General features: G+C 42.8%; 2 protein-coding genes across 3 annotated transcripts in view; one reads left to right on the forward strand and one right to left on the reverse strand.

The window, feature by feature from the left end:
- Nucleotides 1–6,453, forward strand: part of SLC25A15 (solute carrier family 25 member 15) — a 48,610-nt gene extending 42,157 nt beyond the window's left edge. The window contains exon 7 of the mRNA XM_047756091.1: nucleotides 1,565–6,453. Within this exon, the coding sequence (XP_047612047.1) occupies nucleotides 1,565–1,689 (125 nt within the window). The 3' untranslated portion in view covers nucleotides 1,690–6,453. The remainder of the gene's footprint in view (nucleotides 1–1,564) is intronic.
- A 371-nt stretch (nucleotides 6,454–6,824) lies between these two features.
- LOC125113515 (phosphatidylinositol 3,4,5-trisphosphate 3-phosphatase TPTE2-like) overlaps nucleotides 6,825–27,732 on the reverse strand; it is a 48,585-nt gene continuing 27,677 nt past the window's right edge. For both annotated transcript variants that reach the window (XM_047756276.1, XM_047756275.1), the window contains 5 exons: nucleotides 27,250–27,355; nucleotides 24,058–24,137; nucleotides 15,788–15,880; nucleotides 14,072–14,142; nucleotides 6,825–7,008 (listed from right to left, as the gene is read on the reverse strand). In XM_047756276.1, coding sequence (XP_047612232.1) covers nucleotides 6,894–7,008; nucleotides 14,072–14,142; nucleotides 15,788–15,880; nucleotides 24,058–24,137; nucleotides 27,250–27,355 — 465 coding nt within the window. In that variant the 3' untranslated portion in view covers nucleotides 6,825–6,893. The remainder of the gene's footprint in view (nucleotides 7,009–14,071; nucleotides 14,143–15,787; nucleotides 15,881–24,057; nucleotides 24,138–27,249; nucleotides 27,356–27,732) is intronic.

Raw genomic sequence — 27,732 nt, forward strand, 5'->3', positions numbered from 1 at the left:
CTGCTGCAGAGACAACACCAGGTCCTTCATCTGCTATGCCATAGTGGGAACTCTCTCATATCCTTTATCTAGCACTGTATATAATTCACGTTTATAGATTTGTTTTTAAACTACTTTTTTTGTCTTTTTAGGGCCACACCCTCGACATATGGAGGTTCCCAGGCTAGGAGTCTAATTGGAGCTACAGCGGCCGGCCTATGCCATAGCCACAGCAACGCCAGATCTGAGCCACATCTGCGACCTACACCACAGTTCATGGCAGCACCAGATCCTTAACCCACTGAGCGAGGCCAGGGACCAAACCCACGTCCTCATGGATACTAGTCAGGTTCTTAACCTGCTGAGCCACAATAGGAACTTGCTCCAAACCCTTTTCTTTAGCTTGCTTTCATTATTCTCAAGAATATTTAAAGCTGATTCTTATAATCTCTGGGCCAGGATTCTTTCTTCCTAAATAGCTTGGAGGGAATTTTTAAAGTATGAACTTTGTCTAAGAGGACAAATGTCTCAAAGTTAGTATCGCTTGTTTTACGTAATATCAGGAGATGATCTCTAACAGAATCACAAAGACACCTAAAAGAATGTACATCCTTAAGGCTAAGACTTCTGGAATTAGGAAGGAGTAGACAATTTCTGATTTGCTGTCAATTTGTAGTTATACGGGAGGACCAAGGTTTTTTTAAGTAGTGTTTCTATAAAGCCAATTTGATGCCACACGTGAGTGAAGACCTCTCCTTCGAGCATCCACTGTGTAGCTTGAGCTTGAGATGTGCACGTCTGTCTTGATTTTGAGAGCGAGACCATAGTAACAGCATGCGGAAACTCATTCAATCCCAAACAGAGCATAGACATTTGTATATTACTAACAGTAACCCCTTTTAAATGCACATAACCCTTTGCACCTCCCTTACCTGACTGGATCTTTAGAACCACTTGGAGCAGTGCTAAAGCTAGACACGGGCCTCTGACTTCCGCTCTTTGTCCTGGCCCGATGCCTTGTGGGCCTCACCCCTCAGGTGAAGCTGCAAAGCTGCTGCCGTGTGTGGCTCTGTGGTTGCCTTCTGTCTGCCCATGTGAGTGCTCCCCACCACCTGATCAATTTACCAGGAGTTCCAGAGGCAAGGGGCTGGGGAATGTTACCTGAGCCTCACCAGCTTTGCTGGGAGACCTGACCTTGCCCTTGTTTCTGCTAGGTTGTCTTTTTTTTTCTTTTTTTGGCCAGCCTACAGCATATGGAAGTTCCCGGGCCAGGGATCAGATCCAAGCTGCAGTTGCAACCTGCGCCACAGCTGTGGCAATGTGGGATCCTTTAACCCATGGTGCCAGGCAGGGGATTGAACCTGCATCCTGGTGCTGCAGACACACCACCGATACTGTTGTGCCATGGTGGCAACTCTGTTTCCACTAGTTTATTCAGTTCCAGGAGTCCAGGGAAACCTGTTCCGTTAGGTTTTTAGCACTGATGCCTGGAGTTGGAAGCGTAAAATACCTGTGCTCTACAGGTTCTTGGGATATTTCCAAGGGGGAGACGTCTCAGTCTCTGCTCACCCTCTTGTTTTTTTAGGGATAACGGCTCTATACTCTGGACTGAAACCTACCATGATACGTGCGTTCCCTGCCAATGGGGCACTCTTTTTGGCCTACGAGTACAGCCGGAAGTTGATGATGAGCCAGTTTGAAGCATACTGAAATGTTCTGGTGAACCTCGATCCAAATGCAGGCGTCTGAGGACTGCAGTTCATCTCAGGGTTCATGGAGTACAAGACCAACATGGAATTACTGGGATTTCGTGGGAATTTTCTTTTTTTGTCTTCTACTCTTCTACCTTAAATCTTTCAGCTTTATAGAGGAGCCTCTATTTTACACCAGATAATTTCTGCCCATAATTGTATTGAAATGGGACAGTGGCTGCTCTTGTCCTTGGCGGGACATGCAGGGTGGGGTGCTGGCCGTAGGTCCCTAATCTGAAAGGCCAGATAGAGCTCTAGCAAGGTTTTGCATCACCCTTTATGTGGATAGGTTTAGATGGTTACATTGTGAGTGAAGCACAATTTAGTTCCATGTTTAATCTCAAATCTTATCGGAAAAACCAGAGGTAACTGTGTTTCATGAAGATGGTTATAAATGCTTACTCCATTCTAGATGTAGGGTCTCTTTTAAAATCTGCTGAGCACGTGCACTACACTAAGTGTTTATCAAGTTTTTTAAAAGTTTTCCTGTGGTGCTTAAAAACTAAGAGAAGATCCATCTAGATTTTCAAAGAGATGATACCCACACACTAGTGTGGCTTCCATGCTCTTGATTTAATTTTCAGAGGAAGCATCCTGGATTTTCCCATGATTCTCCTCTGTGCAAACCGTGCCATTCATCTTTTAGGTGGGATCACATTCCACACTCGGACTTACTGTTGGGTGTGGCCTCAAGCCGACAGCCTTTGGGAAGCGGCATGGCCTCACCTGTGCCAGCATCTCTCCCTCTCCCGAGGAGCTCCCCTCTGCTGGCCTTGGGCTTGAGGAAGGGGCTGAGGGGGAGGGGGCTGTGCTGCTACAGCTGACAGCCTCCCCGAGCCCCTGCCTCTGGGTCCTGGCCTGGGTGGGATTCCAGAGTATTCTGTTGGACCATCTGTGGGCTGTTGATCCACTTTGGACCATACCCTTCTTGCCAAATGGAAATCCTTCCAGGGAGCAGAGTGCCAAAGCCAAGAGAAGCCCTGGCTCCCAGTCTGGGGACAGAGTGACAGAGTGACAGTGCTCGTGGGCGATGTCCTCTCCTCTCGGACGGAACCAGACAGAGTCTGGTGCCTGCATAGCACCACATGGGTGGTGGCAGGGCTGCCCCAGGCCTGGGAGTGGGACCCCTTGGTGTGCTTTCACGGTGCTGGAACCTTTGACACTGGGTGCTGGCCGCCAGTGGATTTCAGTCTATGGGGTCTATGGGGTGTGACTTTGCAAAGCAATGAAGCAAAAATAATTTTATTAAATGATGCCATCCATATGTATGCACTACCAACAAACCTCAGTTCATCCGATTCCCACCGACTTGAGATGCACAGCTATTCTCTGGCCATCTGGTGTAAAGGGCCTTCTTGTCCTCACTGAATAAGCTGCCTCATTCCATGCTGCTCTAGAACCACCGAGGGCTTTTGTAAAGTGCTCTTACACAGCCTGTGCGGCCCTCGGGACCAGGCTGACGTGTTCGGATGAGTCCATAGTGGTGTGTCTGTCCTGTGGGCAGAGGCCTCCAGTTCCTACAAGCTTTCTGTTCCCCGTAAAGCCTCAGTGGTGACACCAGCCACGTCCCGGAGGCCAGAGGGTCAGGGAGACATTGATGCTGCCCCATAGGCTCAGAGCTGGGCCTGGTTTTCCGTTTGCTTTTTCTTGAAAACCAGTTTTCTCCCTTACCTTTCTCCATCCTTCAGTGGTCAGCAGCTCCTGAGTGGTGCTTCATCTGAATAGGCGTTTGGAGTGAAGCAACATTAGAAAGTGGGGCTGGTGTCCAGCAGGAGGTGAACTGGTCCAGTGCCCACCGGGCTTCTTCTTGGGCAGTAGAGCTTCTCACGCGTGGTCCTGTCGCGGTTTAACCGAAAATCAACAGAAACGGCCTGAGGCGAGTAAGGGTGAGTGGGAGTAAGGAATGCAAATTGAATTTGGGAGTTTTGCTGTGTTTCCCATTCTACTTGGATCATTCATGGTTCAGTATTTGGGTACAATGTGTATCACTTCAGATCTGTACTCCAGACAAAAATATAGTAACTCGAAATAGTGTGCTTAAAAAAATTCTCATGTTCTGTCATTAAATTATTTGCCTAATCTTGGACGATATGGTTTGTTGACGGGCCTGACCTACATGCTCAGAACCAGCCGTGGGGAATGGTGAAGCGTGATGGACGGTAACATTTCGAGGTGGTTGTTTATTGCAGTGAGCAGTGTTTGGTCAGCAACATTCCCAATGTGAAAGAATAACGTGATAAAAATACATGTTCTTTCTATACACCCCAGTTAGGAAACTTGGCCCCCTAGAATTACTTTCAGTCTCCACCGGGCTGTGGGTGTGATGTGACTGCTTTGGGAGAATGCCGTTCTGTTTTTTAAAATAAACTTGATATCAGGTTTTAGATAGTTCTATTCCAGGTCAGTCAATTCTCTTTTAAGAAAGCCAATATCATTCTGACATATAATGATGTAAGTTTCTCAAGTTGTTCAATGACTTACACTGGGTTTCGGGAGAGCATCCTTGTGGGTAGCCCTGCAAGTTCACTTTGTGAGCAAAAGCAGAATAGTGACAACACATAATTGCCAGAAATTTTGATGGACCTTGGGTGGTTAGAGAACAGAGACCAGCTGTAATCTCCTTTATTTCAAAAAGTAAGAGGAGTTCCTGTCATGGCACAACAGAAAGAAATCTGACTAGGAACCATGAGATTGTGGCTTCGATCCCTGGCCTCGCTCAGTGGGTTAAGGACCCGGCATTGCCGTGAGCTGTGGTTGTAGGTTGAAGAACCCAGCTCAGATCCCGAGTTGCTGTGGCTCTGACGTAGGCCGGCAGCTACAGCCCTGATTAGACCTCTAGCCTGGGAACCTCCATATGCCTTGGGTGCAGCCCTAAAAAGACAAAAAAACCAAAACAAAACAAAACAAAAAAAACAAGAGGAGTTTCTATCATGGCTCAGCGGACATGAATCTGACTAGCATCCATGAGGACCCAGGTTGGATTCCTGGCCTCGTGAAGTGGGTTAAGGATCCGGCATTGCCGTGAGCTGTGGTGTAGGTCGAAGATGTGGCTTGGATCCCAGATTGCTGTGGCTGTGGTGTAGGCCAACACAGATTCGACCCATAGCCTGGGAATCTCCATATGCTGAGGGTGCGGCCCTAAAAAGACAAAAAAAAAAAAGTCAAAAAGCAAGATTCTGAAAAATGGGGGTTTCCCAATTTTTGCTAGTATTAGAGGTAGATGTTAGGCCTCACTTTTTCCCCCCATTCACCTAAGTCTACTACGTGATCTGCCTTCCGCGGATTATGGCTTCAGGAAATAGAATAACCTGCTCTGCCGTAACATGTTTCTGTAGCCCGTAGTCCAGGGATAATGTAATGAGGACATGGAAGGGATTGGAAAGCATATTCCTCCAAGATCTTTTCCTCCAACAGAGTCAGATTAGGAGAAGGATAACTTTTGCCAGCAAAGCAAAACGCCTTTAGCTGGGCTGCTGCACTGGTAGCTGGGACCCTTTATTTGGGCTGTTTTGAGGGGAGGAGAAGCACCTGCATGGCCTTCCATGCCACGATGATGGCAGCCCGGAGCTGTCCTCCCATCTCTGCCAGGTTGGCACCCTCCTGCCCTTTTCTGTAAAGTATTGCTCTAATGTCCCTTAAAGAAGAACCTACTGCTGGAACCTTCAGATCTCCTGGGGCTGCCAGTCTAAGTGGTTGCCAACCTTACTGTGCTCATACAACTTTGCTTAGTGGGAGTGGTCTGCTCCAGCCCCACAAACCATTTTAATGTGTATTTCGTGGAAAGTGCAAGATTTTTCAGGGATGAGCGTATTGTGTTTTAGCAGAGGTGCTGGTCCTCATGAGTTGCTACCTTTCATTTCCTGATGGATTCAGCTTGGGCTAGATGGTTGAGAGCCTTGCCAATAAGGGGGAAACTACTCAAGTAAGGATAATTGCAATAAAGTCAACATGGAACTGTTTTCAAAGAACAGTTGTGGCCTTACAATTAGTGGCAGTGAAGGTACTTAGAAAAAAAAATAGCACCCGGTACCAAAGAGAAAATGATGCTTCCCTGTGGACACAGGACTCACCAGTGTCTATAGTGAAAAGGTGACCTTACGGGAGAGTTCCCCAAGTTCAGATGAAGCTGGTTGTGAGGAGGCGTGGTGGATTTTAAAATAATGTAGATTGCTCGAGGCGCATGTTTCCTTTGACTTCATTTGTGATGTTACACCAAAGCAGAGGTCACTGAAGCTTCATTCATTCATGTTTACCAGATTTCTCTGGCCTTCCCGACGTTGTGTGTGTAATGAAAGGAAGCTTGCTTGTCAAGCTCTGTGCAGTGCTTGGGAGCAAAAGAAAAGCATGTGCTGGGGGGTGGAAGGCTGCTGCTGTCAACATTTCTCTGGGTTTTTTCAAGTCTTTGCTGCCATTCTGATGTTGGTTAATAGTTTGTAAATCAAGTAGAGGAAGGGATCAAAAATGACCTTTCTAGGAGTTCCCGTCGTGGCGCAGTGGTTAACGAATCCAACTAGGAACCATGAGGTTGCAGGTTCAGTCCCCGCCCTTGCTCAGTGGGTTAACGATCCGGCGTTGCCATGAGCTGTGGTGTAGGTCGCAGACGCAGCTTGAATCCTGCGTTGCTGTGGCTCTGGCATAGGCTGGCGGCTATAGCTCCGATTTGACCCCTAGCCTGGGAACCTCCATATGCCGCAGGAGCGGCCCAAAGACATAGCAAAAAAGACAAAAAAAAAAAAAATGACCTTTCTAAAAAATCTGTAATTACCCACTTAAAAGAAGGGAATACATACTTGGCCAAATATATGTGAGGAAATAAGTAAATGAAATATATATGTAAGTATTGGGATGAAATGTATATATACATATTGGGAGAAGATCACAATTTTTAAATATCCCGGTTATTTTGATATGAAAGTTTTATTTCTAAGTTTGTAAAAGTGATAAATAACTAATGGTTCTGTGTACTGTTTCAAGTGTATCTTAATATAGATGAAAACTTTGATGTGTATATCTTCAAAAAAATTATCACTGATCGTTTCTTTTGTGTATATTTAATAGATTTCTCAAAAACATATGTACATATATCAGCAGGGAAATAGGTTTAAAGGACATGGAAGTGGAGCAAGGATTGGGGAGAACAAGATACGGGGAGGGGAAACTTATTTAGATACCAGCTACGACTTCATCAAAATGTACCTCAACTGCAAACTCTGGACGGTAAGTTTTCCATGCTCTTGGTTTATGGGGATTGTCCAGTTCACTTCTTGGAAGATAAAGCCTAGAATAGAAAAAAAAAAAAAGTGATTACAATTTTTCCCCATTCCATGCTACAGTACACCCTTGTTAAAGCTTTAAAAAAGCCTTACTGGCCACCATCAGTCTCGGTCCCTTCTCTGTGTCTAGTTAACTTCCTAAGCCCCAAATGCCAATGTTATCCATCTCGTAACTAATAAAAGCACCTTTACCAGGTAGTAGGGAAATTTAAATGTTAAGCCTGTAGAAACTATGAAAGTGAGGAGAAAGAATGAAGCTTGTTGCCTCTCCAATATGAACATGGTAGTTTTTTTTTTTTTTAATTGGGGTTTAGTTGATTGAGAATGTTTGTTTATAGCAGAGTGCATCAGTTATACATCTATCTATTCTTTTTTCCCATGTAAGTTAAGAACATTGAGAAGATCTCCCTGTGCTGTAGGGTCTCCCTATTAGTAAAGCACACCCTTTATGGAGCAGTGTGCATGTGCCAACCCCATCCTCCCAGTTTATCCCTCCCACCCCACAGATTCCCCTTTGGTAACCCTAAGTTTGACCTTGAACTCTTTGAGTCTGTTTCTGTGCTACAAACAAATTCTTGTGTATCATTTTTTTTAATTAGATTCCACATTTAAGTGATATCCTGTTTTTGTCTTTCTCTGCCTGCCTTACTTCACTTAATACGATGATCTCTAAGCCCATCTGTGTTGCTGCAAATGGCATTATCATTCTTTTTATGGCTGAGGAATACTCCATTGTATATATGCACCACATCTTTATCCAGTCCTCTTTTGGACATTGAGGTTGTTTCCATGTCTTGGCTATTGTCAGTAGTGCTGCAGTGAACATGGGGCTATCTTCCAATTAGGGTTTTTTCCAGATAGATGCCCAGGAGTGGGACTGCTGGATCACATGGTAGTTCTAGATGTAGTTTTTAAAGGAATTTCCGTACTGTTTTCCATAGTGGTTGTATCAATTTGCATTCTCACCAAAGGTTCCCATTTCTCACACCCTCTCTAGCATTTATTATTTGTAGATTTTTTGATGATGGCCATTCTGACTGGTGTGAGGTGATACCTCATTATGCTTTTGATTTGCATTTCTCTAATAATTACTAACGTTGAACATCTGTTCATGTGGTTTGTGGCATCTTTCTCTGCTTTGGAGAAATGTCTATTTAGATCTGCCCATTTTTTGATTGGGTTGTTAGTGTTTTGTTATTGGTGGTGGTTTTTTTCTTTTTTCTTTTTTTTTTTTGTCTTTTTATCTATTTGTCTTTTCAGGGCTGCAGTTGCGGCATATGGAGGTTCTCAGGCTAGGGATCTAATCTGAGCTACAGCTGCTGGCCTACACCAGAGCCACAGCAACTCAGGATCCAAGCCACATCTGCGACCTACACCACAGCTCACAGCAACACCAGATCCTCAACCCAGTGAGCGAGGCCAGGGATTGAACCCGCGACCTCATGGTTCCTAGTCGGATTCGTTAACTACTGTGCCACAACGGGAATTCCTAAAGTCTTTTTCATGGAAGTTGATATTTTCAAAACCACTTAGCTGTTGTTCTGCTTTTATTTTTTCTTGTTCCTTTATCTGAGTCATAATCGTCTACTTTTATTTTTCTTGTTCCTTTATCTGAGTCATAATCGTCTGCGTTTTCACTTTGTATAGGTTTTTTAGTGTGGTCTCCTTTTTGTAGACAATAGGGTTGTAGCCTCTCTTGCTTCTGGTGTCTGCCTCCTTTGTGGGTGAAGTTGGTAAGGGGGCTTACTGCAGGTTTCCTGATGGGAAAGACTGGTGCCTGACAACTGGTGGTTGGAGCTGATTCTTAGCCCTCTGGTGGGTGGGGCTTTGTCTCTGGGTGTGATTAGAGGCAACTATGTGTCTGTGGGGTCTTGAGGCAGTCTATTTGCTGATGGGTGGGGCTGTGTTCCCTCTTGGTCTGTTGTGTAGTCTGGGGCTTCTCAGCCCTGATGGGTGGTTTCAAATTTTTCCACAGTGGCCACCTTTGGAGGAGTTTACACTGATGATTATTCTCAAGACCTTTGTCTCCGATGTCCTTCCCCCACAATGAGCCACACTCACCCCCTTTTTACCCAGGGGATCCTCCAAGAACTGCAGGCAGGTCTGCCTATATTCCTATGGAGTGTCTGCTTTGCCCTGGGACCTGGGGCACACAAAAGCCTGTGTGCACCTTTATAGAGCAGAGTCTCAATTTCTCCCAGTCCTGTGGAGCTGCTGTGCACCAATACCACTGGCCCTCAACCCCAAGTGCTCCGGGGGCTTTTCCCAGGAGAAGGAACCTGACACGGGGCTCAAAACTCTCACTCCTGTTAGTGAGCCTCTGCAATACAGTTACTTTCTCTTCTGTGGGCTCCCCACCTGGCCGGCATGGGTTGCTTATATCACGTCATCAGCCCCCTACCATCTCAGTGTGGCCTCCTCTTTGACTTGTGGAGTAGGTTATCTTTTTGGATAGTTTCCAGTCTATTTTGTTGAACATTGTTGACTATTGGGTTGTAATTTTGTTGATTTCATGAGACGGTAAGCTCATCATTCTACATCGTCATCTTAATCCTGCCTCCTGTCTTGTCTGTCTTCTGTGATCCATTGCTTGTTTTAGTAGCATATTGTTTAGTCTCCTTTTAGTGTTTTTTTTTTTTTTCCCCTTGTTGATTTCTAATCTTAAAGTGTTGTGGTCACGACTTCAGTTTTTTAAAATTTACTGAGGTTTGATTTATGGCCCAAGATGCGATCCCGGAAAATGTTCCATGTGCGCCTAAGAAGAATGTGGTAGTTTTCTGCTGCTTTAGGATGGAATGTTTTATATCAGTTTAGTCTATCTGGTTGTAATGCATCATTTAAGGTCTGTGTTTTCTTACTGATTTTGTATGATCAGTCTGTTGCTGTAAGTGGGGTGTTAAAGCCCCCCACTATTATCGCGTTATTCTCAGTTTCTCCTGTTATGGCTATATATTGAGGTGCTCCTGTGTTGGGTGCATTATATATATTCTTTGTGGATTGATCCTTTGATCATTATATAGGGTCCTTGGTCTCTTGTAGCTTCTTAAAGGTCTACTTTGTATGATAAGCATTGCTACCCAAGCTTTCTTTTGACTTCTATTTGCTGGAATACCTTTTTCATCCTCTCACTTTCAATCTACATGTGTCTCTAGATCTGAAAAGAATCTCTTATACACAGCACATACACAGGTCTTACTTTTGTATCTACTCAGTCAGTTTATGTCTTTTGTTTGGAGCATTTAATCCATTTACACTTAAGGTAATTGTTTCCCTTTTTTGGGCAGTCAGATCCATGCCACAGCAGTGACCTCGGCTGCAGTAGTGACACCAGATCCTTAACCCACTATGCCAAAAGGGAATTTGATTTAAGGTAATTTTTTTTTAGGGCCACTCGCATGGCATATGGAGATTCCCAGGCTAGGGGTCTAATCAGAGCTACAGTTGCCTGCCAGAGCCACAGCAACACCAGATCTGAGCCATGTGTGCAGCCTACACCACAGCTCTCGGCAACACTGGATCTTTAACCCACTAAGTGAGGGCAGGGATTGAACCCAGAACCTCATGGTTCCTACTCAGATTCCTTTCCGCTGTGCCACGACGGGAACTCCAAGGTAATTATTGATATAGATGTTCTTACTACTGTTAATTCCTGTGTGTGTTTTCATACTTTTTCTTCCCTTCCTCTTTTGTTCTCTTCACTTGTAATTTGAGTATCTTTAGTATTGTGTTTGGGCTGCTTTTTCTTAGTTGCGTGTGCATCTATTGTATGTTTTTGGTTTGACATTACCATGAGGTTTTGATATAGTAGTTATATATATATACAAGATTATTTTAAGTTCCTGGTCACTTAATTTCAACTTTCCAATGTTCTACGATCATAACTCTCCTCTTCTCACAATTGCTGATTTTGATACCGTATTTTTCACCTTTACTGTATGTTTGCTTTTACTAGTGACCCCTCTCATTTTTTTTTTTGTTTCTGGTTGTGGCCTTTGCTTTTCTGTCTAGAGCATTTCCTCTAGCATTTTCTGTAAAGCTGGTTTGGTGGTGATGAATTCTCTTCACTTTTGTTTGTCTGTAAAGCTATTGATTTTTCCATCCAACCTGAGTGAGGGCCTTGCTGAGTATTCTTGGTGGTAGGTTTCATCACTTTATTTTGTGCCACTCCCTTCTGGCCTGCAGAGTTCCTATTGAAAAATCAGCTGATAATCTTATGGGCCCTCCCTGTATGTTCTTTGTTGCTTTTTGCTAGTTGCTTTTAACATTTTCTTTGTGCTTAATTTTGGTCAGTACGATTAATATATGTCTTGGATGCTCCTCCTCGGGTTTTTTGGTACATAGGCCTCACTGTTTCCTGGGCTTGAATTGATGTTTCATTTCTCATGTTAGGGGAGTTTTTGGCTATTATTTATTCAAATATTTTCTTAGGTCTTTTCTTTTTCTAGGACCTCTATAATGCAAATGTTGCATCTGGTGTTATCCCAAAGATCTCTTAGACTGTACATTTATTTTACTTGTTTTTTTCTTTTTGTTTTTTTTTTAGGGCTCCACCATGGCATATGGAAGTTCCCAGACTAGGGGTCAATCAGAGCTACAGCCACTGGCCTACACCACAGCAACATGGGATCTGAGCTGTGTTTGCAACCTACATCACAGCTCATGGTAATGCCAGATCCTTAACCCACTGAGCAAGACCAGGGATTGAACCTGCATCTTCATGGATACTAGTCAGATTCATTTCTACTGTGTCACAATGGGTACTCCTTCCTTGTTTCTTCTTCTTCTTTTTTTTTGTCTTTTTGCCTTTTCTAGGGCTGCACCTGTGGCATATGGAGGTTCCCAGGCTAGGGATCCAATCAGAGCTGTAGCCACAGGCCTACACCAGAGCCACGTCTGCAACCTACACCACAGTTCATGGCAACGCCAGACCCCCAACCCACCTAGCGAGGCCAGGGATCGAACATGCAACCTCATGGTTCCTAGTCGGATTCGTTGCCCACTGAGCCATGACAGGAACTCCCCCTCCTTGTTTTTTCTTAATTCTATTCTGCATCAGAATAATTTCCACCAGTCTGTCTTAAATCTCATCATTCCTCTGCCTCATGTATTGTACTATTGGTTTCTTCTGAGGTATTTTTCATTTCAGTTATTGTATTATTTATCTGTTTGTTCTTTAATTCTTCTATTTCTTTGTTAAACATTTAATTTCTTAATCTTTGCCTCCATCTTTTCCTGAGATCTTGGATCATCTTTATTATCATTACTCTAAAGTCTTTTTCATGTAGGTTGCCTATTTCCACTTTACTTAGTAGTTCTTCCAGAGTTTTGTCTTGTTCCTTCATCTGGAGCTTATTTTTCTGCTATTTCATTTTCGTCTAGCTTTTTGTTTGTGGTCTCCTTTCTGTAGGCTGCAGGGTTGTAGCCCCAGTTGCTTCTCTAGCCCCACCAGCTTCTGCCCACTGGTGACTGAAGTTGGTTCAGGGACTTGTGCCGACTTGACAATGGGAGGGACTGGTGTCTGCCTACTGGTGGGTGGAGCTTGGTCTCATCCCTTTGGTGGACAAAGCCATGTTAAGCAGTGGGATTAGAGGTGGCTGTGTTCCTGCAGTTGGGTGGGGCCAGAATTTTCCAAAATGGTAGCCTCCAGAGGAGCTCATGCCATTGATTCCCTGGGATTTCTGCCTCCACTGTCCGGACCCTACAGTGAGCAGCAGCTGGCCCTTGCCTCTCCAGGAGACCCTCCAAGATGCACAGGTAGATCTGGCCCAAATTCTTATAAACATGGTGTTTTAAGAGGAAAAAACTGTGTCCTTTACTAAGAACCACTTCTGAGAGTAGCACCAAAGGAATTTCTACCCAGATGTCTCTTTGAGGGATTTTACTCATGTTATGAGTCAGTTTTCTGTCTGTATATATCCAGGGGAAAAAATGGTACAAATGTTCTATCAAATCCAAAGTTCATTCTATTGAAGTTGACTAAATATGTGTGCATCGTAGGTGTGTAGGCTAGATGTTCATTTACTCTTGCCGTCCCGGACTTGAGGTGGGATTAGATGCAGTTCACATTTGAAGCAAAGGGTAGGATTGTCATGAGAACTATCCATTCATGCTAACATACAATCACAACCATTGCTTCAAAACTCACCTGTACAATTTTTTGAATATTACCTTTTTGTATTAGATGGTATCGTGATACCAATAATCTCAAATTTTCAGATTTAGGAATGAGTTTCTAGATATGATAGAATAATCATCAAGTCAAATACTTTTAAAAAAATAGATTACCCAATTTACTTGTTAGAAAAAAAAATTTTTTTTGGCCACACCTGCAGCGTGTGAAATTTCTCAGGCTATGGCTTGAACCCATGCCACTGCAGTGACAATGCCAGATCCTTAATTGCTGCACCACAAGAGAACTCCCTAGAAAATCATTTTTAAATGGAAGACTAGTCATTTTTTTTTAAGCTGTCTTCATTAATACTGTCTTATAACGTCTTCCCTAGGTATAAGTGTGTCAGTCAGCTTTTAAACTAGCTGAAGCCTCTCTGGATGACCCCTTGCTGTGGCATAAAATTTGGTGTTGGTAAGTCAGTCATCAGTAAATCAACACATACTGAGGATCTGCCATATTCAAGGTACTGAGTAGACTCATTTAAACTTCCATGGGAGGGATTTATGACCACACTCAAGAGCTGATTGTATTATGTATTAACTTATAATGCAGCAGTAGGTCTCAAGACTAGCCTTATATAAGTATTTTTTGGGCCACACCCACAGCATGTGGAAGTTCCTGGGCCAGGGATCAAACCTGAGCTACTGTTGTAACCAGAGCCACAGCAGTAACAATGCTGGATCCTTAACCCACTGAGCCAGAGAATTCCAAGCTATCCACATTTAAAAAAAAAACAAAAACAGATCACAGTAAGTAAGTTAATGAAGAACTGTGACTCAAGGGTTTTTGCGGTTTCTGTAAATTGAGCTTATGGCAATTAGCCAAAGACTTGTTATTAAAGCTTTTATAGACATTGAAGATGAAGTGGTATCTACTGGATTATATCCTAGACATACCTGTTATTCTGTATAAAAGACGTGTGGAACCAAAAGAAAAATGGACAGTTGTCGTAGTATTTAGGCAGATCCTAAAAAGGCATGGTTTAAAAAAAGAGAGATTATTTTTCACAGTAAAACTTATACCAAGAACTAATCATTCCAAAGGGCTTAAAATTCCTTCCTTTATTCATTTTTATGTTCATCAAATAGTTGTAGCTATTAAATATGCAGCACTTAGGCTCTAATATTACACCCAAGACAGCAAGGAGGAGGCTTTAAGAGAGATGACTGTTCCTTTCTCTTGGCATTTCTAGCAAAATTTTCAAGGAAATGTATTTTCTCTATGATATATATTTATAAACTTAGATGCTGATCTTTTTATTCTGGCTTGGATAATGCTAAACAGAATCTACTACCGTCCTATGCCCATTTATGCCCCAATATGTCATCCATTTCTATAAGAAGCTGCTTCACTGGCTTATTAACCACTGTTGATGACGATGATAGAAATAACTAAAATTGATGAAAGTGCTTTCATCTCATGCCCTTGGGTGGTGCTTCTGCTTAGAGACCACTGATGAAGAGAATTCAGACCAGCCCCATTGTTCAAGGAGTAACCACCCAGTATGGGCACTACCCCGGTTACTCGCTTCAATACGTTTCCCATTTCAAACTCAGTAAATTCTCCCCCAGCACGGAGCAAGCAGAGGATGAAGGAGGGCACAGGAAATAAGCTTTAAATTGATCCACATAGTTACTTGTTGGCAGTTTTGTTGGAGTTAATAGGAAAAAAACTACTAATGCTTAGAATTTTACTATATGCAGAATAATACTCAGACAAATGTTTTATAACTGGTCAATATAAGTTATATCCTCATGATAGAATAATGACAATGGCAGACATTCTTCCTTTTCATAAATGTTGGATTAAACATTATTTAAAATGAATTATACATCAATGGAGAAGGAAAGCACAATCTCCCTCATTTTAAAGTATTTTGTAAATTATGGGGAGGCCTGTTTAAAAGATACAAACCAAAACTACTAGCGCTATGTAGTAAAACATACCTTTTTATTTTTTAACATCCTGCTTTTGTTTTCTTATTTGAAAATGAATACATGCAGGAGTTCCCATCGCAGCGGAAATAAATTGAACTAGGAACCATGAGATTGTGGCTTCGATCCCTGGCCTCGATCAGTAGGTTAAGGATCTGGTGTGGCCGGCAGCTATAGCTCCAATTGGACACAGCCTGGGAACCTCCATGTACCGCAGGTGCGGCCCTAAAAAGCAAAAAAAAAAAAAAGCAAATTGTATAGAATTTCTAAAAAATGAGGACGTTCCCATCATGGTGCTGTGGAAACGAATCCAAGTAGGAAGCATGAGGTTGTGGGTTCGATCCCTGGCCTCACTCAGTGGGTTAAGGATCTGGCGTTGCTGTGGCTGTGGTGTAGGCAGGCAGCCGTAGCTCCAAATTAGACCTCTAGTTTGGGAACCTCCATATGCTGAGGGTGTAGCCCTAAAAAGACAAAAGAAAAAAAAATTCTGTATGTTCTTCTTAAAAATAAAAAAAAATTTTTTTATAGATCTGACTTGTTTTTCTCCCCATCCCTGGCTAGGAGTTGACATCGCCTATCATCTCCTGTGTTGGGAAATGTAGCAAAGGAAATCCCAACCCAGAATTATTCAAAAGACGAGACAAGATTAACGGCATAGATTGTTTCTTGATTACTCACTGAAGAGAGAAATTTGACTTTAACCTCATCATACAGAGGGGGACAGCTGAGTAGATTAAATATTACTCTGTCCGTTTCAGCATCATGAACCATCTGTGGATAGACACATGGATTTTAGAACTATAAGCCTAGCTGATAATAATAGTGAAGTTCATGTTTACTTACTGAGGCTTTTTATATTTACAACATACTCTTGGTCTCTTAGCCCAAGGACTGCGTGTATAAATGTTACTCATTATTTCTACCAAGTTGGAATACTGTTGCTTACTTTTTTATAAGGCCAGTATGGTCAAGGGTTATGGTGAAGTATGTTTGAAAAGCAAAGTGTTCAGTTTTCTTTTTTGGGCTTTCTAGGGCCACATCCACTGCATATGGAGGTTCCCAGGCTAGGAGTCAAATGAGGGCTATAGCGCTGGCCTATGCCACAGCAACACCAGATCCAAGCCGTTTCTGTGACCTACACCATAGCTCACGGCAACGCCAAATCCTGATGGATACTAGCTGGGTCCTTAACCCACTGAGCGAGGCCAGAGATCAAACTTGCATCTTCATGGGTGCTAGTCAGATTCATTTCCACTGAGCCATGATGGGAACTCCTAAAGTATTTAATTTTCTATCAGACTTTAACCAAGTAAGCCTATTGAATGTGTGTCACTGGATTTTCATATGTTGGGACGAACACTGAGAAGCTGAAATTTAAAGCCAGTATTCACATTTAAAAAGCTTTTGCGGCTCAGTGGGTTAAGGACCCAACTAGTATCCATCAGGATTTGGGTTCGATCCCTGGCCTCCCTCAGTGGGTTAAGGATCCAGCATTGCTGTGGAGTAGGTCACAGATGTGCCTCAGATCTAGCTTTGCTGTGGCTGTGGCCCTAAAAAGCAAAAACAAATACAAACAAAACAACCCAAAAAAGAGTAATGCCTAATTGGTCACATTTTATCAAATACTTATTGATGGGATCGTAGGCCTTGCCCATAGCAGACTGCTGGAGGAATGACCAAAGGTAGGCTAAGTTTTTGTAAAGAATGGTGTTGAAGCTCTCTGCAATTCTTTGTTACTGATACACCCTTGTATGATAATGGCACCCACAATGGGAATGGTCTTTGCTGGGCCCTGTGAAAAATAGAAAAGAAGGTGCAGATCTGTTGATGCTTCAGGGAGTTAAACACATGAGGAACAGCAGTGGAATGGCATAGCGTCATGTGTCAAGCTGCATGGAAGACTAAGGGTGGTGATGTATACACTTCAGGGAGGTTACCAGGAGGTGTAGAAGGAGTGCTACGCTGAGGAGACAGAAACTGACATGGGCATCCAGGAATTTTATAAATGAAGAAGAGCACTGAGCTGGGATCTGGATGGTGGAGCAGGAAGATGCTGGGCTCACCTGCTGCCACGGATACACCAAACTACAACGCCATCTAGAACAACTGCGAGAATGACCTGAAGCCTAGCAGAACAGCTCTTCCACGACTAAGGATATAACGAAGAAGCATTGCGACAGGTGGGAGAGCAGAGTTACAGTCTGATGAGGACCCACCCCTCCCAGCGTGGCTGCCCACAAGCAGGAGGAGCTATCATAAACATGGCAGTTCTCCCTAAAGAGAGAGGTTCAAGCCGCACATCAGGCAGCCCAGCCCTGGGGCCCTGCAGAGGGAAGATGAGCTCCTGTCACATCCAGCTTGAAATCGAGCAGGGCTGTGTCTGGAATTGCTGCAGGGCTATAGAGGAAGCCCCACTCTTCAAGGGCACTTGCACAACCTCATTCACTTTGAGTCTCAGTGCAGAGGCAGCAGCTTGAAAAGTGCCCAGGCTGTATATGATATAGATTTATTAACTAACTTTAGAGTGAGTCCCAAAGTGCTCTCAGATGCTCCCTCTACCTAGCTGACCCAGAGCTGACCAGTCAGACACTTGACATCTACCTTGCTAGCGCCCTTCTGCAGCAGGAGTCCTCGGCTAGTTCTCCCCGACTCCCAAAGCAACTCCCAACCCTGGGGGGCCAGCCCCACTCACAACTGCACTTGCAACTGTTGTGGCTGGGCCCCACTGCTAGCAGCATTGCCCAGCCCTGCCCACCAGTTTTAGCCAGGTCTCATAGCCAGCCCTATCCACGCATGTGCATCACAGGAGGGCTGCATAGCCCCACAGAAAACATCCTTGGTTCTAATGACTGGTTGGGATTACTCTTACGGGCCCTACAGGAAACCACCTACTTTGGCCACTTCTTCAAGACCAGAAGATACAGCCAGTCTACCCACCAGATAGGAACAAGTCCAGAGGGGGGAAACGAGGAGGCAAAGGAACATGTTCCCAATGAAAGAACAAGACAAAACCTCAGAAAAAGAACTGATCAAACCGAACATAAGTAATCAGCCTGATAGTGTTCAAAGTAGTGCCCACAAAGATGCTCAGCAAACTTGGGAAGAGAATGAACACAGAACTTCAACACACATAAAAGCAATACAAAAGAACCAGTAGGCTGAAGAATACCGTAACTGAAATGAACCGTATACCAGATGGAATCAATAGCCTATTAGAAGCGAAATAACAGAAAAACAATTAGTCACACATAAGGTAACTCCTGTAAGACTATCAGCTGATTTTTCAGTAGAAACTTTATAAGCCATAAGGGAGTGACATAATATACTGAAAGCACTGAGAGGTAGAAACATTACAACCAAGCAAAAAAGGTGTTTTTTTTGTTTTGTTTTGTTTTTTGTCTTTTTTCTATTTCTTTGGGCCGCTCCTGCAGCATATGGAGTTTCCCAGGCTAGGGGTCCAATCGGAGCTGTAGCCACTAGCCTACGCCAGAGCCACAGCAACGCAGGGTCCGAGCCGAGTCTGCAACCTACACCACAGCTCACGGCAACGCCGGATCATTAACCCACTGAGCAAGGGCAGGGACCGAACCCGCAACCTCATGGTTCCCAGTCGGATTCGTTAACCACTGTGCCATGACGGGAACTCCAGTTTTGTTTTTTTTTTTAAGCAAAAAAAGAAAAGCCATACATAGAAATAAGAAAATACATAAAATGAAAAATATCCTTAGTAAAAGCAAACATATAGTAAAGGTAGTTGATCAACCAGAGTTAAAAGTTCTCCTGGGATGGAGCAGATTAAGGATCAGCATTGTCACTACAGTGGTGTGGGTTCAGTCCCTGGCCTGGGAACTCCCACATGCCATGGGCATAGCCCGAATAAAGTAATAAAACCAACAACTGGTGCAATAATTGGTTGTTATATACACAAAATTAAAATGTATAAAGTATGTCAAAAATAAAACAGATTGGGGGGAGTAAAAGCAATTTTTTTTTTGGTCTTTTTGCCTTTTCTAGGGCCACACCTACAGCATATGGAGGTTCCCAGGCTAGGGGTCTAATCAGAGCTGGAGCCACCAGCTTACACCACAGCTCACGGCAATGCCGGATCCTTAACCCACTGAACAGGGCCAGGGATCAAACCCACAACCTCATGGTTCCTAGTCGGATTTGTTTACCACTGAGCCATGACGGGAACTCCAAAAACAATGTTTTTGAAGTTCATTTGATCTTAAGTGACCATCAACTTAAATAGACTGCTATACACATAGGTTGTTACACACAAATCTCAACTTCGCCACAAACCAAAACCTTATAATGGGACACAAATAATAAAGAGAAAGGAATTCAAACAAAACACTAAAAGTCATCAAATCATAGAGGAGGAAAGCAAGAAAAGAACTGCAAAACAGCCAGAAAACAATGAATACAAGGGCATTACATAAAAACCTCTCAATAATTTAAAAGTAAATAGACTAAATTCTCTAATCAAAAGATATAGGATTTCACAAAATAAGACCCATCTCTATGCTGCCTACAAGACAAACACTTCAGATCTAAAGACACAGTGAAAGGATGGGAAAAGATATCTTACACAAATTCAAACAGAAGTCTAGGATGGCAGTACTTAGAAAAAATACTTTAAAACAAGGGTGATAGGATAGCTCCATGTAAAATAATGAAATTAGAACATTCTCTGACACCATATACCAAAATAAATTCAAGATGGATTAAATACCAAAATGTAAGATTGGACACTATACAACTAAAAAAAAAAAACCATAGGCTGAACACTGACAAATTGTAGCCCTAATTTTTTGGAACTATCTCTACAAGTAAAGCTTTCTGCACAGCAAAAGGAACCACTGACAAAATGAAAAGACAGCCTACTGTGGGAGAAAATATTTGCTAATGATATGACTGATAAGGGGGTTAATACATAAAATGTATAAATAGCTCCTACAACTCACCATCAAACAACCCACCCAATTAAAAAATAGGCAGAACTAAGTAGACTTTTTTTTCAAAGAGGACATGCAGATGGCCAAAAGGGACATGAAAAGATGCTCAACATTATTATTTTTGGCTTCCATGAATGCAGAAGCATGCAGAAGTTCCTGGGCCAGGGATCAAACTTGTGCCACAGCAGTGATAATACTGGATCCTTAACCCACTACACCATGAGGGAACTCCACTCAACATTATTAGTCATCAGAGAAATGCAAAATGAAACCATCTCAAAATATCACCTCCCCACCCTGTCAGAATGGCTATCATAAAAAACAACAACAACAAAAAACCCACACTCAAATAGCAAATGTTGGCAAGGTTATGAAGAAAAGGGAACCCTTGTACACTGTTGATGGGAATGTAAAGCGGTTCAGTTGCTGTAGAAAACAGTATAGTGGTTTTGCAAAAAAAGCTAAAAACAGAACTATCATATATATGACCTAACAATTTCACTCCTGGGTATATATCCAAGAAAAAAACCCAAAACATTAATTCAAAAAGATACATGCACCCCAATATTCATGGAAGCATTCTTTACAATTGCCAAGATTTGGAAGCAACATAAGTGTCTATCAATGGATGAAAGGATAAAGAGGTGTTTTATATTTATATTTATATATTTATATATATATATATATACACATATATACACACACACACACACACAGTAGAATACTACTCAGCCATAACAAAGAATGAAATCTTGCCATTTGCAACAACATGGACAGACTTGGAGAGTAATATGTTCCGTGAATAAGTCAGACAGAGAAAGACAAATAGTGTATATTACTTATATGTGAAATCTAAAAAATAAACTAGTGAATATAACAAAAGAAACAGACTCAAAGATATGGAAAACCAACTGGTGGTACCAGCAGGGCGAGAGAAGGAGGGAGGGACAGGAATGGGTAAAGGACTAAGAGATACACACTACTGTGCATAAAGTAAAGTACAGGATATATTGTACAACACAGGGAACATTTGATAACTATAAATGGAATATAACCTTAAATTGTGAATCTGTGTTGTACACCTTAACATATAATACTGTATATCAGCTACACTTCAATTTTAAAAATCCAAAATAACTTCACAAGATTTTTAAAAGGCTGTAATAGGAAAAAAAAAGCATTATATAATAATAAAGGGATCAATCCAAAAAGAGGATATAACACTTGTAGATATCTGTGCACCCAACATAAGAGCACCTAAATATGTATAGCTCATATTAACAGACATCAAAAAGAAATCGAAAGTAATACAATAATAGTAGGGGACTTTAACATCTCCTTACAGCAGTGACAGATCATCCAGGCAGAAAATCATGAAGGAAACACCTACTTTAAATTACATGTTAGATCAGATGGACTGAATATATACAAAATATTCCATCCCCAAACAGCAGAAACACACATTATTTTTAAGTGCACAGGGAACACTCTCCAGGATAGATCACATGTTGGCCTCAAAACGAAATCAACTATAAGAAAACTAGAAAAAAAAAAAAACCCATGGAGGCTATAAACAACATGCTAACTAAGCAATCAATGGGTCACTGAAGAAATCAAAGAGGAAATAAATACCTTAAGACAATTGAAAATTCAAACAACATTCCAAACTCTCTGGGACACACCCAAAGTAGTTCCAAAAAGCAAGGTTATAGTAATACAGTCCAAACTCAAGAAACAAAAAGAATCTCAATCTAAACTTACACCTAAAGGAAGTAGAAAAAGAAAGACCAAAGTTAGTAGAATGGAAGAAGTCCTAAATAATGAAACAGAAATGAAGGAAGTAGAGATTTTTAAAAATAGAAAAAAAATCAATGAAACTAATAAATGGATCTTTGGAAAGATAAAATTGACAAAACTTTAGCCAGAATCATCAGGAAAAAAAAAAAAAACAGGGCCCAGATGAATAAAATCAGACTCCACTCCAAATAACTCATGGGGATATGACACACAGAGTAGGGAACAGAGTCAGTAATATTGTAATAACTTTAAATGGTGACTAGACTTATAATGGTGACCATCTTATAACGTAAATAAAAGTCAAAGCACTATTGTATGTCAATTGTACCTTTTTTTTTTTTTGGTCTTTTTGCCATTTCTTGGGCCGCTCTCATGGCATATGGAGGTTCCCAGGCTAGGGGTCGAATTAGAGCCGCAGTCACCAGCCTAAGTCAGAGACACAGCAACGCGGGATCCGTGCCATGTCTGCACCCCACAACATAGCTCACGGCAACACTGACTCCTTAACCCCCTGAGCAAGGCCAGGGATCAAACCCGAGACCTCCTGGTTCCTAGTTGGATTCGTTAACCACTGAGCCATGACGGGAACTCCTATTGTAGTTCATCTTAAACAATGAACTCTGCAAAGAAAATTCAGTAGGGAGCCAGGAGGGTGGGGGGAGGGGAAAGGCAGATGAGACCAGGAAAAACATACCACAGAAATGAGAGTGTTGTGTTCTGAGGGCCAGGGGGAACTCATCCTAGGTGGAATGGAGTCTGCAGGCCATGTTACTGATGGAAATAAGCTCAGGTATGAAAGGGCTGAATCTTGAGAGTTAAAGAGCCAGGGAAGTAAGAATGTAATTGTTGAGAATATAGGGGCATTTCCTGTGTGATAAAGGGGCCTGATAATTGTCACATATAACATTGATTTAGTGATATTTAACTCACAAGGCAACTTCACATATATTACCTAATGTAATCCTCACCACACTTGAGATGTGATCTTTATTTTACAGATAGGAATATTAGGCCAAAGATCTTAACTAGCTTTGACCATGAGCACAGAGTGTCTTCTATTCCACCTGCTGCTTTTCACAAAGCAGGGGAAGGGTGTGCAGAACTAAGAATAGAGGGTATGTGGTGTGATAAGAACCGAAAGCCAGAGATCAGGCCTAGGTGAGTGTCCCCAGCTGGGGGCGGGTAGCAGACAGATGGGAAAGCAATAGTAGAACTAAGACCAAAGCCTGGGAAAGAATTTTAAGTTTGTTTCTTAGACCCATGAAGGAAGCTTTCTTAGTACTTCCAGAAAGTTCCGTAGTCTTAAGCATTTCTTCAACATTTAAGAAAACACTGCCTGGTCCCATTGCTTTGGTTAGAGATTCCTCCCCAGTTCATATGCTGCTACATTGCTTCTCCAGGTGCAGTCCTGGCAAGACTTTTGAGTTAGAATCACTTGGGACACTGCTAAGTCTGGAGACTCCTGGGCCCCATTCCCTATTTCCTGAATCACCTTTGCATCACCTTTGCTTTGCGGATATAACCTAGGAATCTGCATCTTTAGGTTTCTAGGTGATTTTCATGCACGTTACAACCTGAGAACCAGTGCCATGTAATAAAATGACCAAAGAAGAAAATATAGCTCAAACTGACCAGATGCATGCATTTAAAACTCTGATTCCTGGAGTTCCCATCGTGGTGCAGCAGAAACAAATCTGACCAGTAACCATGAGATTGCAGGCTCCATCCCTGGCCTCGCTCAGTGGGTTAAGGATCTGGCATTGCTGTGATCTGTGGTGTAGGTTGCAGACACGGCTTGGATCCTGTGTTGCTGTGGCTGTGGTAGAGGCTGGCAGCTGTAGCTCTGATTTGATCCCTAGCCTGGGAACCTCCATATGCTGTGGGTGTGGCCCTAAAAAGCAAAACAAAAAACAAAACCTCTTATTCCTGAGAACATGCTTGGCTTTGGTGGAAAAATCAAAGGCACCACTCTGAACTGAAAATACCTTCTGAAAAACATTCTGAAAACTGTTTTGAACAATGATTTTAACTCTTGACTCGAATCCAAACCCAGGGACACCAAGTTGGATAGTAACCAGAAAGCAGCGTGGCCTCTCCCTGTGGTGAGCAATGGTTTGGGGAGGTCAACAGGCTGATTTGACATTGAGATTTAAAACAAACACCAGAATTTTCAGTTCACATGCTTTCTCTTACCCTGCAGTTTTGTGAAGCAGAACCGGAAAAGACAGTCTTTTGTTGCATTATTATCTGTACTTTTAGATCATTTCCATTGCCTGTTCCAACACCTAAATGGAAATAAAAAGTTAGGCTGGTTAAAGATCAAAACGTTTCACCCATTAACTATGGATTAAAAAAGAGAGAAAATTATCCCAGCTAACAATGAGTCAATATTCAATCATTTGGATCCTGCATGGATTTTATCTTTGAAAGACAAGGCTTCAAGTCCAGTTCTGTCCCCTAAAGCAGAATTTATAAGGCTGTAGAGGAAAAAAATAAAAGCCATAGTACAGCTTCAAAGACTTAGAATCTCTCTGCTTCACCTTTCTAGGGAAAAAAAAAAAAAAATGAGGGAAGCGGGCTTGCAACCTTTCTTGCTGATGTGTTGCTTTCTTCAGACTTTCAGTCATGGTGTTTCTTAATAATAAATACTCTAAACTCCTCCTGCCCTAATCAAAGTCCAGTTCCTAGCACAGTCTTTACGGAAAGCATAGAAGAGCCATACCCAAACATTCCTGCTGTGTGCCGTGTATGTCTACAGACAAATGGTTTTGGTGATTCACAACCCCCCTTTTCTTCCAATGTAATTGACCCACTTACTTTAGCATTTCCTTAAAGGGCTGGTTTCTCAAGCCTCCAATTAATTTTATTGGCTTTCCTGTCAAGCCTGCATATTTCACTTAAATATGCATGGAGCTAAAAGTCCAGAACTAGAACAAATATTCCAATAAAGTCATATATTCACCATTCTTGATTTCTACCTCATGTTTTGTTACATTAAATTTGGTTCTAACATCACATCATTGCCTTGTCATTAGGAATCAAGGTTTCTGTACCTCAGTTCCCTCTGTCCCATCCAGTTGCAGAACTTTCTACTGATGTCAATCAAAAGTCAGTGAAATGTCGACTAAACTTAGATACTTATCACATAAGACAAAACAAGGGCATTGCTTTATGAGCTTAATCCCCACACATTTAAAATTTAAATATATTTGTATGATTTAAAAATAAAAGGTAAAAAAGTAAAAAATATCCATTTCACATAACCCCCACCTGTTCTTCAGCCCCAAAGAGATAACCTCTATTATTTCTATTTTTAATGCATGTATAATCAAATATGAATATATATTCTCCCTGAGGTTTTTATATATGTACATGCAAACATAAATATATATTATTCTCCTTTTGTTTTATAGAAATTGTTGCATACCATAGCACTGTCCTGTACTTACATTTTTAACACATCAGAAATTTTATTTAGGAGTTCCCGTCGTGGCGCAGTGGTTAACGAATCCGACCAGGAACCATGAGGTTGCGGTTCGGTCCCTGGCCTCGCTCAGTGGGTTAACGATCCGGCGTTGCCGTGAGCTGTGGTGTAGGTTGCAGACACGGCTCGGATCCCGAGTTGCTGTGGCTCTGGCGTAGGCCGGTGGCCACAGCTCCGATTTGACCCCTAGCCTGGGAACCTCCATATGCCTCGGGAGCGGCCCAAAGAAATAGCAAAAAAGACCAAAAAAAAAAAATTTTTTTTATTTAACTTATTAAGGAACCAATAAGATGTTATAGCTGGTTCAAACTACTATACATTTATTAAGGAACCAATAAAATGTTATTGCTGGTTCAAAGCACTGTACATTTATGGGGAGATAAGGACTGATGAAATAACAGATACAAAATAGGTCAATAATTGCATTCCATTAGACACAACTAATTTGCATTTCTGTGTATAAAAATGATTTGCATTATTACCAGTTTTCTACAACTGTGAGTTGTCAAATAGCTTAAAGACCATGAGAGGTGGAGATAAGCCTGGAAGGATGCCCTAGAGAAGATACTGCCCATTTCAAGGTCTTTCACACTTTTTCCCGACAACTTCCCCATCCTCTCTGTCGTGATCATAACAATCTCAAAGGGCTTTCCAGGTTTTTTTTTTTCTTGTTCTTTCATTTTAAACATACTCCTCTGTCTTCTCATTTTGTTTGACTTTCTCTATGAAGTTGGATGCATCAGGTACCTGGTCTTGAAGGCGTGTCCTTGAGTGGGAGCAGAGTGCAGTCCGCCTGTGCCCAGTGGCTTTGCTGGGAGAGCTGCCCCTCCAGTGAGCACAAGTCACAGCTTCCCGTGGGGTGTGCTGGCAGCCACCACCTTGGTGGGAGGGGGGCTAGAGCCAGAGCCAGGGGTGCGCTGGGCTTCTCCTGAGCTCAGTGGCGGTCACCCCTCCTTTTCTTCTCTCCCAAGTCCCAGAGAAGCATGATCCCTCTGACCAACCTTCCTGCCTCCCGGGCCCATGGCAGCTTCCCCTCTTTCTCCTTACATCCCCGAAGCAGGCGCAGTCCGCTCTTTTGATGTTTATAAGGACTTTTCCTCCTGGTAAGAACTGCTAATAGCCGGGGCGGGGGAGGGGGCTCAGAGACACCCCACGGAGGCCAGGTTTCTCCCAACCCTTTCTATGCTCCTGTGGGGTCCGGGAGGGCAGGCCTCAGCGTTGTTCCCCTAGGAAGCTTTCTGACAGGGCCGTTCATCTGGGTACAATCCCTCTCCTCTGTGCACCTCCTGGGGGACCTGGGAAAAGAGAGCAGGGGGCCTGGCCCGAAGCAGTGCTCGGCAGTTAACTGTAGAAAGAATGTGTAGCAACAAAATTCAGTGGCTGTTCAGGATTTAAGACACCCTGATGGAGTTGCTGGGGGGAGAGGGAGCTGTGGAGGAGGTGGGAAGGGAGAGACTGGGTGATGGGAGAAAAAAAAAAGGAGATCTCTGAGAGAAGTAGGGAAGAAAATGCTAGAGAGAAGCTGCCAAGACAAACCCAAACCAGAGACGGGCGTGGGGAGAAGTGGTCTCCAGGGCTCACGGGCCCTTCTTCTCCTCAATCTCAGGGGTTCCTTCTGCAGAGGCCACCCTGGGCTGAGGCCAGAGCAGTAAGGAGACCGGAGAAAGGGAAGGGGAGATGGAGCCCCCACACTGGTGATGGGAAAGGAGCTCTAAGGGCTGGCAGTAAGGCCACAGCAGCGCTGGGCTGGTGGGCAGCTCTGGGGGGAGGGGTTCACGTGTGACGATCACACACACAGCTGTGAGCTGGGGATGTGTGTACACAGCGACGGGAAAGCCCTCCCCAACAGTAAGAACAGTGGCCCTCCTGCCCAATTTTCCAATTATCCATAAAGCACTTACCATGAATTGAATAAATAATGATTTTTTTAATCGTGAGGATTTTCCGGAGAGGAAGAGTCATGTTGAAGCTATTTTTCACCTTTGCAAAATATCCAACAAATCTATTCTGCAAAAGACAGAAAACTCGATTTAAGCGGAGATGAAAAATCTCTAGGCAGCATTCCCGATTGTTTTTTTAAAGGAAGGCAATTGACGAAGGAGACATTTTTGGGTGCCATTATTACCTGCAGGCATTTATGCCTCTGGACTGAACATGTACCTTAGGAAAAAAAAAAAATATATATATATTTTTGTCTTTTTCTTTTTTTTGTCTTTTTTTGCTATTTCTTGGGCCGCTCCTGCGGCATTTGGAGGTTCCCAGGCTAGGGGTCGAATCGGAGCTGTAGCCCCCGGCCTACACCAGAGCCACAGCAACGCAGGATCCGAGCCACGCCTGCAGTCTACACCACAGCTCACGGCAACGCCGGATCGTTAACCCACTGA

Source organism: Phacochoerus africanus, chromosome 13 (genome assembly GCF_016906955.1).
Source record: "Phacochoerus africanus isolate WHEZ1 chromosome 13, ROS_Pafr_v1, whole genome shotgun sequence".
Classification (NCBI taxonomy): Eukaryota; Metazoa; Chordata; class Mammalia; order Artiodactyla; family Suidae; genus Phacochoerus; species Phacochoerus africanus.